At 36.7% G+C, this 14,964-nt stretch overlaps 2 protein-coding genes across 2 annotated transcripts in view; one reads left to right on the top strand and one right to left on the bottom strand.

Moving 5' to 3' along the window:
• Window positions 1–2,320: 2,320 nt before the first annotated feature.
• Window positions 2,321–10,807, bottom strand: LOC136826986 (transmembrane protein 229B-like). Its single transcript, XM_067084617.1, has 4 exons — window positions 10,675–10,807; window positions 7,941–8,263; window positions 5,045–5,191; window positions 2,321–3,535 (listed from the first exon to the last, which is right to left on the bottom strand). The coding sequence occupies exons 2-4, from the start codon at window positions 8,098–8,100 to the stop codon at window positions 3,336–3,338; spliced, it is 507 nt and encodes a 168-aa protein (XP_066940718.1). The 5' UTR covers window positions 8,101–8,263; window positions 10,675–10,807; the 3' UTR covers window positions 2,321–3,335.
• LOC136826985 (roquin-1-like) overlaps window positions 8,033–14,964 on the top strand; it is a 107,588-nt gene continuing 100,656 nt past the window's right edge. Inside the window, exon 1 of the mRNA XM_067084615.1 lies at window positions 8,033–8,171. The gene's annotated coding sequence lies outside the window, so the exon portion shown is untranslated. The remainder of the gene's footprint in view (window positions 8,172–14,964) is intronic.

The raw sequence follows: 14,964 nt of genomic DNA, 5'->3' as shown, positions 1-14,964 counted from the left end.
AGTCTTTTATATTTTTAACGAAACGAGTAAATAATTGGAACAAGTTAACTGTACAAACTGATGCTTACGACTACAAGATTGTTTTAAGTCTAATTTAAGTATTAACATGCTTCAAAGTTAAAAATGCAAAAGGTGATACTAAAGCGTTATCTGGGAGGAAACGCTTATCACTGTATCGGTTCTATTTGGTTCTTCTCTTTTTTTTTGTTTTACGTGGCTGAAATCGATGAAATCCGCCTCGTGATAGAGATATTACGTCCGTGCTTTCAGTATTTAATACTATAATCGACCATCTGGTGAGTGGACGTACAATACTTGGCTAATACACTTCATTATAATCGTTTTAGTTATGGCTAACGTAGAGTCATAAAGTCAAGCGCGCGAAAATGGTGCAGTCTTTAGGCCTATGCCTGCTCCGACAGATATATAGGTCTAAATTTGTCTTCGCTAGTCTTCCTTTGGTTTGCTTATCATTAGCGTTCGGAGGAAAGCTTTCACACAGTGAAACTTTATCAAATCCATGACACTGCTTTCTCTCGCACTTTCGTGAGACTAACTGTTCCGCAAGAAAACTACTAAACAAGTTGGTACGACTTCTCTGACGTCAGGCGTTGCGTTCATCAACTCTGCTACCAAAGTTTTCCCGCGACTTCTGTTGTCAGTTTGTCACACGTCGGAGTCTTCAGTGAGAATTAGCGCTTAACTTCTAATGCTCCTGACTCTTGATGTCAAACTTCGTATTTATCGGTGGAAAAGAATGTAAAGAACGTGGCTTCCAAGGTTTTCAGTGTAATTTTTTTCAATTTGAACAAGTAAAGCAAGAAAGATTAATATAGAAACAGAAGTCTGCTTTAAGAAAGTAGGCTGGAGAAGGGAGGAACAGGGACAAGTGGACGAAATTGCAGGGAAATGAAAATAAACCATTTCCGCTCGAAGGCAATTGGGTGTGAAGTATGTCACTCCGAATTAAAGAAAAAAAAAACAGTTTTTACGTTTGCAGTGAAAATATTCATCATCTACGTTTTTCTTTTCTGTTTGAATCCAAAGTTTGTAAACAGAGCGCGTTTCATTATGCAACTATAATGTGAGAAGGAAAGGAAATTTATGTATAAAATGAAAGGCAAGACGTTGCGTGATGGGAAGCGGAAATTAGCTGATCAACGATGCTGTCGAATGCAATGGCAAAAGGAGCTAAGAAACAGATGAGAGACGAGAACTTGGCGCAATTTAGCATGAAGAAGAAGAAGAAGACAAAACAGTTCAGGAACCGAAAGGCACGAGAAAATATCTACAATAGGAGGTGATAATATCATTCAGAGAAGATAACAAGAATTGTTCAGGGAATATCAGGAACATAAGTTTGTAGTTCATGGAGACGAGACGTATATTCTAGACAGAGTGATACTTCTTTTATGATGCGAGGCTGGAGAAAAAGGAGAGGGAGATGAATAGTGGGAATGGAATGGTGTGCGAATGACAGTGACAAATGAACAATTTAGTGCGGGTACTGAAGAAAGGAACTCGGGCATTCACGCGCTTTCGTGGTGGGTGAGTGGCTGATAACGAAAGTTGTTTTAATGGATGTTTACAATTTGATATGAAGAGGAAGAGTGTAACGGCTTTACAAACTGAGGGATGTACGATGTGAAACAAAGACGGTGATAATGATGATGAGAAATGGCTACCTTTTTATGCTAAGCGTCCGAACATGAAAGAAAAGAAAAAAAGCAACTTAATAACATTAAACGCTCGGATAGCCAGCGATAGTTGTTCTTAGTCCTTCACGTACACTTGATTTTACCTTCATGTTTCTCATGAGGCCAAAATCACCCAAAAGTCCTATTCTAGCGGTTTGTTATCACACCTGGCAATTCTACCTGTTCAATATTTTGTCCAGGGTCGAAATTGCTTTATATTTATTTTTCGTGTTTTGTTTTTCCACTACCTTTCCCGAAGTTTGGCATAAATTTTCTCTCGCCCTCCTTTTTTATTCAACTTATTTCATACGGTGTTTTTAATAATTTGACTTATGAAATTCGCGTCACTTAGCCATGAAACTTTTAGGAGAGTCATTTTGCTTCATAAAATAGGCCTAAATTCGCAAGGTACATATTGCTTGATCCGTTAACTCCCGTAGATCTAATATCCATACGTCTATAGAAAAATTATTTTAAAATTCTTCCTGTGAATTTTGTGTCTTTCAAAATCATCTTTTTTTTTAATAAATTCGTCTATTCACAGATCTTGATTTTTCAATTCAGTGATATTCTTTAATTTAAACTTTTATTAGTTTCGTGAGGAAGAGTAAATATATTTCATATTTGTTCGTTTCAATACTTCATCATTTACGATTTTATTTGGGAATTCTTCCAGATTCTCCTGTTTCCGCGTTTTATCTCGATGTATTTATCATGATACATTTCACAGTCCTTACATTTTATACCAAGTTCATTTGGTCAGCAGTTGTCATGACGCCAGAATCAATCACAATCAATCAACAAGTCATTCGGTCAGAATTGTTACATCGCTTTTTCTTCCTCGAATTTTCTTTTTCGACATTATTAGTACTAGATAGTCTTATATGTACAAAGGTTTATATATTATGAATGTCTACAGACAGCTAACGAGAGAGAGAGAGAGAGAGAGAGAGAGAGAGAGAGAGAGAGAGAGAGAGAGAGAGAGAGAAAAATTTGTTATATTAGTGTTTATAATTCAACGCACTTCTGTACAGAGATAAGAGAGAAATTAATATTTAGTATTGAGACAACGTAATTTTTCACGAAGAGAGAGAGAGAGAGAGAGAGAGAGAGAGAGAGAGAGAGAGAGAGAGAGAGAGAGAATTTATTATATTATTTAGTATTCATAAACCAACGCACTTTTATACAGAGAAAGAGATATATAACTTTATCACTTTGTATTGCGACAACAACGTAATTTCTCAAGAAGAAGAAGAAGAAGATGGCAGAGAGAGAGAGAGACAGACAGACAGACAGACAGACAGAGAGAGAGAGAGAGAGGAGTTACATTATTTTGTATTCATGCAACAACGTACTTTTCGGGGAGAGGGAGAGAGAGAGAGAGAGAGAGAACGAAATCACTTCATCTTGTAGCTTCAGAATCACGGAATGTCTGTAACTAAACTTCGGTTAAAACTTCAACAACGAACCATAACATCGGTGGGAAAACGACACTGTTAAAAAAAAGAAGAAAAAAACAATGCGGCTCGCATAATTTGTTCACGGGTTGCGTCCCCCTAGGTGGGGGTATACCAGAATGTACCCGGAGGGTTAGGCCTAGACAGGACCTAGGCCTAGATGTCCAGAGAATCGTTAACATTAACCCTTCTGGTTCAATCTGTTGTGACTGTCTTGCGGACAGAGGGAGAGGAACAACACGTTGTGGATGATCAGTTGTTCGGTCAGGATGGAAGCCGTGTACCAGGCGGGGAAATACTCCAGGGTGATTAGGCCATGGACATTGTACCGCCTCTCCGTGTAGTCCCAGGGGCACGCGTCGTACATCCGTAGTATGCGACCTGAGGAGAAAGAGGGGTATAGATACTGGTCTCTAGATGTGAATCACAGGTACTTACATACAGATTTACATTCACAGGTAATTAAATACATACATACATACATATGTATGTATGTACAGTATGTATGTAATTTCGTGAGAGGAATAATTGGATTCGAAAGGAAAACATCAAATTATAGAAGTAAAATGAAAATAAAGGAAGATGGAGACCAAAGATGCCAAAGACTTCCAGATGAGATCACTGAGCCTAAAGACAATGTATACAGGTACTCGTACTCTATACATACGTGAGTACTCGTAAGTGAGACTGTCTACATCCATTATAATGCACAACGCAGTCCCATTTAGGAAAACCTGTCTGTGCATGGAGCAGGTGTGTCTGTATTGTGTTATTGGTTTGAAAGACGGATAAAAACAATTCCAACTTACTTCGTAGTTATTATTATTATTATTATTATTATTATTATTATTATTATTATTATTATTATTATTATTATTATTATTATTATTCAGAAGATAAACCCCTATTCATAAGGAACAAGCCCACCAAAGGGGCCATTGACTTGAAATTCAAGCTGCCAAATAATACGGTGGTCATTCGAAAGAATTAACATAAGGTAATGGGAAACACAGAAAGTACAAATCAGTTATTAAAATATAAAAACGAACTAACAAACTAATAAAAAATAGATAAAAAATGGGAGTAAATTATTAAATACAAGAAGAACAGTATTAGGGTAGTAATGCACTGAATCTCCGCTTGAACTTTCAGTTACATCCTCAGTAAGACTGTTCCACTTTTATAACAGCGGTAGAATCAATGCGGAGGAATTCATTCAATCATTCATTCTTTGTGTTATATATATATGCACATGGTATGTGTATCTGCACTTAGAAAATGTTAATCCTAATACTCTTCCAGATACGTGCCTGTCTTCACACATACTTATCTGCAAAATGTATTAATATATGCACAAAATGCGCGCAAACGCCACATTAAGCACATCGATAACCAATGAATCTATGAAGCATCCGAAGTCATTATCACAATAATTATCATTACTATGAGCTCTCATCATAATCATCATCATTAGCTTTTGCACATAATCTGGCTTTACCTACGAGTCTAGTGGATTTACAAGCTAGTTTAAATCTGAGACCATTCAGCGAAAAATAAAATAACTATTTGTAATTAGACACCCCATTGCACTACGACCTTACTGGGACCCATCACCGCTACACTAGACCTGCAAGTTCTAATTTAGGTTACAACGCAAAGGGGGAGGGGCCATTTAACCCTGTGTTCAGCCTTCCTCGTCTATTTGGGCTGGATTTTATGCCTTATTGTGACCAATCGTATCCCACCAAACACCTCACCTAAATTTCTTGACAAGTTCAAGTAACTAATTTCTTCTACAATACAAGATCTTTGCCTTAGTCCTATGGTTCTGTGAGCCAGCTTCCTGCCTTAAAAAGACCATTAATCAACGGACTGACACCTGCAGCTTACCTGTCGTGTATTCCCACAGGTAGATCCACGCGACGTAGACCAACCCGCGGATGAGAAGCGGAACCGTCGCGTGGAACCGCCGGTAGAACTTTTCCCCGACCAGAGTTCCCACGCCGTAGATGAAGAGTGACCACACGCTCGTGCAACCTGAGGACAGAGTCGAGATTTTATTGCTGTTACTGTGGGCGCGTTTGTTAGTTCATTTATTCATTCATGTTGTTGCAGTGGGTGTGGTTGTTTTGTTATTCATTCATGTTGATATTGTGGGTGTGTTTGTTAGGTTACTCATTCATGTTGCTGCTATAGGGGTGTGTTTGTTGGATTAGGTTACTCATTTATGTTGTTACTGTGGTGTGTTTTTGTTACTCATTTATGTTGTTACTGTGGATGTGTTTGTTCTATTACTATTTATGTTGTTACTGTGGGTGTGTTTGTTAGGTTACTCATTTATGTTGTTAGTGTGGGTGCGTTTGTTGGGGGTACTCAATTATGTTGTTAATGTGGGTGTGTTTGTTTTGTTACTCATTTATGTTGTTATGTGGGTGTGTTTGTTTTGTTACTCATTTATGTTGTTACTGTGGGTGTGTTTGTTAGTTAGGTTACTCATTCATGTGATACTGTAGGCGTGTTTGTTAGCTAGGTTACTCATTCATGTGATACTGTAGGCGTGTTTGTTAGCTAGATTACTCATTCATGTTGTTACTGTGGGTGCGTTTGTTAGTTAGGGTACTCCTTTAGGTTGTTACTGTGGGTGCGTTTGTTAGGTTATTCACTTAAGCAACGCGCAGGAAAGGATACTGTGTAGTAAAGTACTGTAAGCTGTTTTCATTCAAGCTAAAAAACTTATCTTTCTGATATGTATGGAAAAACTTATCGTTGTTGCTTTTTTGATGTCGTGTTTGGTTAAATTAAGTCGGCCCTATGCCGACACGAGTTTTAATTCTTATGAACAGCCCTCAGGAAGGAATATTACGTAGTAAACTAAGTGTAGGCAATGATGTATTTTAGTACAGTATGTTATATACCATTCAGGGTCACGTGACTTGTAATGTCAATCCGTGTCTGTATGTATGTATGTATATATATATATATATATATATATATATATATATATATATATATATATATATATACCTGTATATAATACACGCACACACACGCCCACACACACACATGTATATATATAATATATATATATATATATATATATATATATATATATATATATATATATATATATATATATATATATATATTGGTTTAGCCATGTTAGCTTAAAAACTTCATCACTGTATATGCTCTTGCGTACGCAACTTTCTCAATGACCTTCTGTAATAAAATTGTTAGTGTTCTAATTAATAATTATGGAATCTACTATAGTTTTTAGATTGAAAGATAGAAAAAAAGTTAACGCCATAATATATTTATGCTGAAACAGTAATATTTTATATACTAATTTTATTCAAAATTCACCAGGAACTGAATAAAACCACGAGAACAAAATTCTTTTCAGTTCCAAATCGTCAACAGGTGTATTGTAGCGACAAATGCAATGTTAATATTTGCTCTCTGGGTTGAACTCTAACGCTGGACTGACGATGTTGACATAGATATAAGTACGTCGCTGTTTGCGTAATGAAATTTAGGGTGCATCTTTACTTTTTGCATATTATTACGCTGGAAAGGAATACGCGGGTACGCGCGCTCACACGCATAAAAATTTCATAACGTAATTTAATATATATTTATGCATATATAAACGCGCCCGTGAGCACACACACACACAATAATATATATATATACTGTATATATATATATATATATATATATATATATATATATATATATATATATATATATATATATATATATGATATATATGATCATGAAGCTACAAATATCGCTTAATATCAAATCCACGCTACCTCGGGAATATCCCCGATGGGGAATTATCACCGAAGGGGAATTTATAAGTGATAAATGGACGGGCACTGCCGAGTCTCGATCCCACGACACAGACGCGCATCCAGCGTATATAAATCACGGTGTGATAAAAAAAATGTCATAAAAAGAGCTGCGTGTTCCAAACGTACCAAAGAACTATCATGGTCGGGGTGGGTTAATGCCGAAGCTAAGTACAATTTCCCCACTCTCGACGGGTAAATAAAGTACACCAGACTCGGCGTTAACTTATATCTCTCTTGATAGCTCAGTGGTTAGCGTCGACTGGATTCGCTGGATGCGCGTCTGTGTCGTGGGATCGAGACTCGGCAGTGCCCGTCCATTTATCACTTATAAATTCCTTCGGTGATAATTCCCCATCGGGGATATTCCTGAGGTAGCGTGGATTTGATATTAAGCGATATTTGTAGCTTCATGATCGTATATAAATCACGGTGTGATAAAAAATGTCATATCATATATATATATATATATATATATATATATATATATATTAAATGCACGCACACGTAGATATGTATATATACACTATAAACTGCCCATTTAAGTATGAATGTGGTAGTGACCATTATACTGTTTTCAAAGAAAACGAGCTAATGCTGATACACACACACACACACACACACACACACACACACACATATATTATATATATATATATATATATATATATATATATATATATATATATATATATATATATATATAAGACAAAAATACTTAGAAGTTTTATTCCAAAAGATATCAGAGCCAGTACATCTGAGTCTATCCAATATAATCTATGCTTCACATGCGCCTGTATACCAACGAATATTACTGACAAAACACAAGTTATTGCAAGTAATAACAGCACCTACCTTTGGGAACAAACAAGCTCCATAAAAAGAGAGGAAAAAACGCTAAGAAACTCAAAGAAACGTCACCTCTCTCTCACCTGTCAGAGCCCAGTCCTGGTGGAGGGCGAATTCCCACGCGGCCGTGAAGAAGATCTCGATCAGGAATCCGTGGATCCCATAGATGTAGAGGCGCAGCCAAACGTTCAGTTCGGGTTCTGGCAAAGTGGAGTGGCACGGCGTGATTGTTGTTGTAGTCATTTTACCTCTGATGCTGTTGTTTTTCTCTGCTGGTTCTCATACGGGGCGCCGGGGCTATGTACAATGATGAGGTAGGAGAAACAATCTGTCGTTTTCAGTCTTACTATCTCAGGACATTCGACGTCTGAGTAAACTTGGCGTCCGCTAGACCTACAGTAGCGTTCTGAAATGCGAAATATACGGTAGTAATTAACGAGTGATATTTCGGTTGTTGATGGTATTCACATTCGATTTTGGTCACTTTTCATTAATACAAAGCAAAAATAGACAAATATTTCCCTCCTGTTAGGGAGGGGAGCTTTGTTTGGGTTTGCAAGATGGAAAATGGTAAATTTTCAAGCACTTATCCCTGTTGTACAGAGTGAGAAGCATGGTTTTCACTTGTTTTTGGGTGTTCTTGGAACGATTTTTACGTTTATTCCTCTTCGAAATTAACATTTTTAGAGAGCCACACTTATCCAAAAATTATATGAATGGTTAAGTCACTTCTAAAACTATCATCAAGAAGCAATGTAAAATTTAATTTTACATTGAATTGAATAATTTGACATTCATCGGAAATGCTTGGTTAACTAATTGGTAGGCTCTCTCACAAGCCTAGCAATAGTGAGGACCACAGTGGGAAATAAGATTTTGGGATGGGGGTTCTGATAATTAGTAAAGTACATCCCAACCAACCTTAACGTAACCTAGCAAAGGGTGACGAGTCCTACCTTTCCGCGTCCCACCCAACCTAACCTGACTTAGGGTTTTGTGCTCATAGAGCAAAATATTTTCTCCCGGTAGGGGGGGTGGGTAGCGCCGTTAGTGCACCTCACGCGGTGCACTGCATGCATTACTTAAGGTTCTTTGAAGCGTGCCTTCGGCCCCTAGCTGCAACCCCTTTTGTTCCTTTTACTGTACCTCCTTTCATATTCTCTCTTCCATCTTACTTTCAACCCTTTTCTAACAATTGATTCATAGTGCAGCTGCGAGGTTTTCCTCCTGTTACACCTTTCAGACCCTTTACTGTCAATTCTTGACCGAAATTCTATATTCAATTCAATTCAAAATACGCGGAAGCAACCCAACCAGAGCAACCTAACCAAAAGTACTGGGCTCTGTTTGACTGAAGGTCTGAACTCCCACCTAGCCAGACCTAAGAAGACACGTAAATCAGGACTAGGCCCATTATCCTTACAGCCCCATACCCTAATAGGGTAAGTTCAATAAAATTTAGGAAAATTCCGAGAGGATAAAGGACTCCATAGATAAATATTTAGGTAATCGTAAATTTCCGAGAGATTTGAACGTAATATTCAAGGTATTAGCGTGAAGCCTAGCACTAAGAACAGACCGTTTCTAAAAATCAAACCTAAAAAGTCTTGTTGTTTAGGCTAACAAAGTTATTTTATCTTCTGACTTGCAAAATCGTTATGAAACTTAACAGCAAGGCTGCAACAGCAGGATCTAGGTCACGGGTTCTCAACCTGGGGTACCCGTACCCCCAGGGGTACGTGAGAGGAATTTTGGGGGTACGTGACAGGTTTCTCAAAATACTTCGGTTTTGGATAACAGCAAACCTGATTGTAGAAAGTGGTCTACGTGTGCTTTGTCAATGACTCAGCTGTAAAAGATTCTTTCGATGGTTTGTCACTGACCAGATTCAGGTCAACAATGGCAAGTTCTTATTCTGCTTTAGCGAAGAAATGTGTACGGAACCTCCGGATGTTTCCTTCCACATACCGCTGTGAGCGGGAATTCTCAGCACTGTGCTTGATTAAAAACAAGTTACGTTCACGTCTTACAGTCAAAGACGACATAAGAGTGGGCGCTTTCAAAGACTGTGCCGAGGATTGACCTGTTGGTAGCAAAGAAACAGACCCAGCCATCTCACTGAATTAGTCTTTAATGCAGTCACAAACACTGACTTCCCTATGAGTAAGCGACTAGTTACTAATAACTAGCTGCGAGGCTTAACAATCAGCATCAGTTCACATTCAGTGGAACACAATGCCTTCTTAATACTATTTTGATATATATATTTTTTTTTTCATGCTAGTGACGCTAGTCACGCACACAGTAATTTCTCCATGAGTAACTAGTTATAAGCAGTATATAGCTACACTACCTCACAGTCACAGTTATTTTTATATGCTATTCACACGCAATGACTTACCTATCACTGTTACTAGTTACAAGTTGCAACTGGCTGCAAGCAGCACAAGTTCACTGCCACAGTGATCGAAAACTGTCTGATGTAATTCTGTTTTCGTAATTGTATTGCATACTAGCAGCCAGTCACATGGTGTTTCCCTGTGAAGTACTAGTTCCTATCAACACTACCTCATAGTGACATACTCTCATTAATTGAAAATTTTGTTTTCTCCACATATATAAAACAATTTAAACTTAATAAACTAAGAAAAAAAACATACATTTCTTTTTAAACTTCCTGATGCTGCATTGTGGGTTAGGGGTATTTGACCAGTACTGAAAGACTTCAAGGGGTACATAAGATTAAAAAGGGTTGAGAACCCCTGATCTAGGTGATAGTTTTAGGGATGTGATAAAAGTGTTAAAGAGAAATATTACCATATTATGGATGAAACGCCGAGCAGAAGGAGGGAGTAGCGCCTTCACCACCGTATCCTTGCCAGAACAGGAACGTTGGCGCAAGTGCAGAGTACATATAGATAAAAAAGGGGTGGCCGTTATCTAATCTGAAGGGGTATACTAAGAAAATGTATTTTTTTTTTGTTTATCTTTATCCATGTTTATTCAAGTGTCCTGCGCGTGCGCCCTTGAACAAACATTCCCATTTTTTTGTTTATTTTAGGTTTTATGGATCTCGTAAGCGTCATGCTACTTAATACCTTATATTCTGTGCGTGAAAATCAGAAACTCGGGAATGGATGTAACGGATTAGCCTTTTATTTCATAACTATCATTATTCATACTTTAAAGTGTTAAATTAATCGGTAGTGAAAGGGCAAATTCCCAATATATCTGAATGTATCTAGACGACAAAAGTTATTATTATTATTATTATTATTATTATTATTATTATTATTATTATTATTATGGATCTTTCCTAGATAGTGACCCCCAACAAGGCTCGGTGGTCGTTATCTAGGACTGATATTTCTTGGGGGTCGTTATCTAAGATTGGATTATTTGGGGTCACTGTCAAGGAAAATCCATTATTATTATTATTATTATTATTATTATTATTATTATTATTATTATTATTATTATCCAAAATCAATATTGAAAATATTGAAAAAAGCCAAAAACGGAAGATGCACTTATCAGTGATGATTCCCTTTGGGATATAATTAATCCCAAGATAAAGTGAATTCGACAATAAGGGATGTTTGTGGCTTATTAACTGTGATAAGAAAAAAAGTTGCATGTACTTATCAAAACCAATTATATATATACATATACATATATAATATATAGGTATATCTATCTATCTATCTATATATATATATATATATATATATATATATAATATACATATAATATACATATATATATATATATATATATATATATATATATATATATATATATATATATATATATATATATATATGACCGTGAAATATTTTCTATTAAAACAGAATTTCATTTTATAAAAGGAGCCCATAAAAACGGCATAAGCTAGCAAGTTAATGCTATATTTTTCATTCATTGCCTGTTGAGGGAGACAGTTGTCTCCGAAATATATAGCATTAACTTTCTACTTTTTGGCGTTTTTATGGGCTCATTTTATTATATATATATATATATATATATATATATATATATGTGTGTGTGTGTGTGTGTATTTTATACTGTTTATATGTATGTATGTATGTGTGTATGTAGGATCTACCGGTCACTTTTTACCAAATATGTAGTATGGATTATACACATTGCCTTCTTAACTTCTCGGTCTCTTCACATTTTGGAAACGCTTATCACTAGTAAGACAAAATCCAAATGAAAATGGCCAGGTAAATATCGTTACCTCGTTGTAATACAGGCCAGAGATCGAGTTTCGGCAGGGCAACAGAATAACTTAATTTATCTTCATTTGGTTCTAGGCTCTGTAGTGACAAGCGTTTCCAAAATATGAAGAAATCGATTAGTCAAGAGGGCATTGTGGATAATAAATGCTACACACACACACACATACAATATATAAGTATGTATGTACGTGTATATATGTATATACTGTATATATAGTATATATATTATATACTATATATATTGTGTATTATATATATATATATATATATATATATATATATATATATATATATATATATATATATATATATATATATATATATATCGTATGTGCGTATGTTCGTATAATATATATCACACTACTAGAAGTAACGAAGAAGGCGAATCCTTTAATGAACACAATAAGTAATAGTCATAAGGCCCCTTGATCAAAGGACGATGGTTACGTATCAAATAAACAAAAAAAAAAAAAAAAAAATAGACAAATAAATAAACCACAACAAAAACTGCAGATTTGGAATTAAGGAAGTCAGGAAGTTGACTCACTGCGTCCGATTCAATTCGGATAACCTCGAAACGTAAGAGAATGCAATTAGACATTCGCCAAACCTTTAATTAAATAACTTTGAGTCGCAGGGATCGGTCGCGACTTTGACAAAGCTTAAATGTCGCAAGGAAGCCACTGTAGCTGCTTGGGATGATGATGATGACGTCATTTCGCGCATGCGTAAACCAGGTAACTTGTGCGCTGAAATAAATTTTTTTATAGCACATAGAACTGTTAGGATACAGTAGAAAGTACAGAAACTTAAAATAACTTGAGTCGCAGGATTCGACCGCAACTTTGACAAAATTTAAATGTCGCAAGGGAGCCAGGTGCTTGGGATGATGATGACGTCATTTCGCGCATGCGTAAATCAGATAGCTGGTGCATTGAAATAAAATTTTGGATAACACATAGAACTGTTAAGATTCAGTAGAGAGTACATTAACAAAGGAATGTATCGGTCGCGTATACAATAACCAGAAATAGCAGAATTAAATATGGCTTAAGTCAAAAGCTTAAACAGTCAATAAACGGATAAAAAAACCTTTTGTAAGCAAAATAGTCTTTATTGATGTATAGATTTCTTAAAGTGCAATAATTCAAGCAAATGTAGATTTACTTCAGAATTAATGTTATGTGCATTAATTTTGAAGAGGACCAGCTCTGGTCTGGCTGATACAGAACAGGAAATCTTAGTAATTTAACCAAGGTGAATTCTTTGCCAAAAACGAAAAAGGTTACCGTAAATGCATTCTGTTTTGTTGGTACTTTCTTTCGGTATGTAAACATGTTTACATAGACCAAGAGCTCTTTCTTTCGGTATGTAAACATGTTTACATAGACCAAGAGCTCTTTCTTTCGGTATGTAAACATGTTTACATAGACCAAGAGCTCTTTCTTTCAATAAACATGTTTATCATCCAAGAGCTCTTTCTTTCGGTATGTAAACATGTTAGACCAAGCTCTGTCAATACAGTATCATCCCCATAGTTAGTGCCTCATGCGATGCAATGTAGGCATTACTCAAGGTTCTTTGCAGCGTCCCTTCGGCCCCTAGGTACAACCCCTTTCGTTCCTTTCACTGTACCTCCTTTCATATTCTCTTTCATCCATCTTACTTTCCATCCTCTCCTAACAATTATTCATATAGCAACTGCGAGGTTTTCCTCCTGTTACACCTTTCAAACTTTTACTTTCAGGTTCCGTTTCAGCGCTGGATGACCTCATAGGTCTCAGTGCTTGGCCTTTGGCCTAAATTCTATATTCAGTTCAATTCAATACAGTTATTCTTTTCATTTGCAATAGTAAATGATTGAAGGAGATTATCCAGTAAAGATCAAATGTCGTGAAGACATTTGCTGACCATGAAAGTGAAATATTTTTTGTTTCCTGTTATAAGATCAAAATACTAACGCTGCTGCTGTAATCTTCCTATAGGATAAGCACATACTACTGTATCATTTCTTGACCTGGAACACGTGTGTCAGATGGCTATCTCTCTCTCTCTCTCTCTCTCTCTCTCTCTCTCTCTCTCTCTCTCTCTCTCTCTCTCTCGTTGCGCGCATCAAGCCTACCAATCTCGTAGATATTTCGGGCAAGTTGCTAACTCAAGGATCACCCGTTTTTATTACGGTATACAAGATCTACTACTCGCTTCCTGACTGGATTTTTTGGTTTTTGTTTATTTTTGTTTTCTGTGCTTCCTGAATCATTTAACAAGCAACTTTTTAAAGAGGCGAATTTGTGCTCATTTAATCTTGGAGTCCATTAACACACTTTTCGTGCAATAATAATAAAACCTCTTCTTACGAGTAAACCAACGTTCGAACATTGACATCTGAAACACTTAACTACTTACTCAAACCATCCCATCCCCGTAGGGGGGTAGTGCCGTTAATGCACCTCTTGCGGTGCACTGTAGGCAATACTTAAGGATCTTTGTAGCGTCCCCTCGGCCCCTTGCTGCAACCCCTTTCATTCCTATTACTGCACCTCCGTTCATGTTCTCTTTCTTTCTTCTTACTTTCCACCCTCTCCTGACAGTTGATTCATAGTGCAACTGCTTTGAGGTTTTCCTTCTGGTACACCTTTTAAACTTTTTTATTGTCAATTTCAGTTTCAGCGCTGAATGACCTCATAGGTCCCAGAGCTTGGTCTTTGGCCTAAATTCTGTATTCGATTCGATTCGATCAACCCATCCCATCGTGAAAAAATAACATTAAAAACCCGCCACGAAACATCAAAATTTCCGATGATTTCATTGGGAAACTCTTCCGTACGGAGGACATCGGAATTTAGGAAGGGCACGGAGCCCCTCG

Source organism: Macrobrachium rosenbergii, chromosome 41, assembly GCF_040412425.1.
Source record: "Macrobrachium rosenbergii isolate ZJJX-2024 chromosome 41, ASM4041242v1, whole genome shotgun sequence".
Classification (NCBI taxonomy): Eukaryota; Metazoa; Arthropoda; class Malacostraca; order Decapoda; family Palaemonidae; genus Macrobrachium; species Macrobrachium rosenbergii.
This window is presented reverse-complemented; position numbering and strand designations above follow the sequence as displayed.

What these genes read in the sequence shown, in the direction of transcription:
- LOC136826986 (XM_067084617.1), bottom strand. Translation starts at nt 8,100, where the DNA reads ATGACTACAACAACAATCACGCCGTGCCACTCCACTTTGCCAGAACCC. An exon ending in CCAGGACTGGGCTCTGACAG is followed by an intron (nt 5,192 to 7,940) that starts GTGAGAGAGAGG and finishes CTCTGTCCTCAG; the next exon opens with GTTGCACGAGCGTGTGGTCA. An exon ending in CCTGTGGGAATACACGACAG is followed by an intron (nt 3,536 to 5,044) that starts GTAAGCTGCAGG and finishes CTTTCTCCTCAG; the next exon opens with GTCGCATACTACGGATGTAC.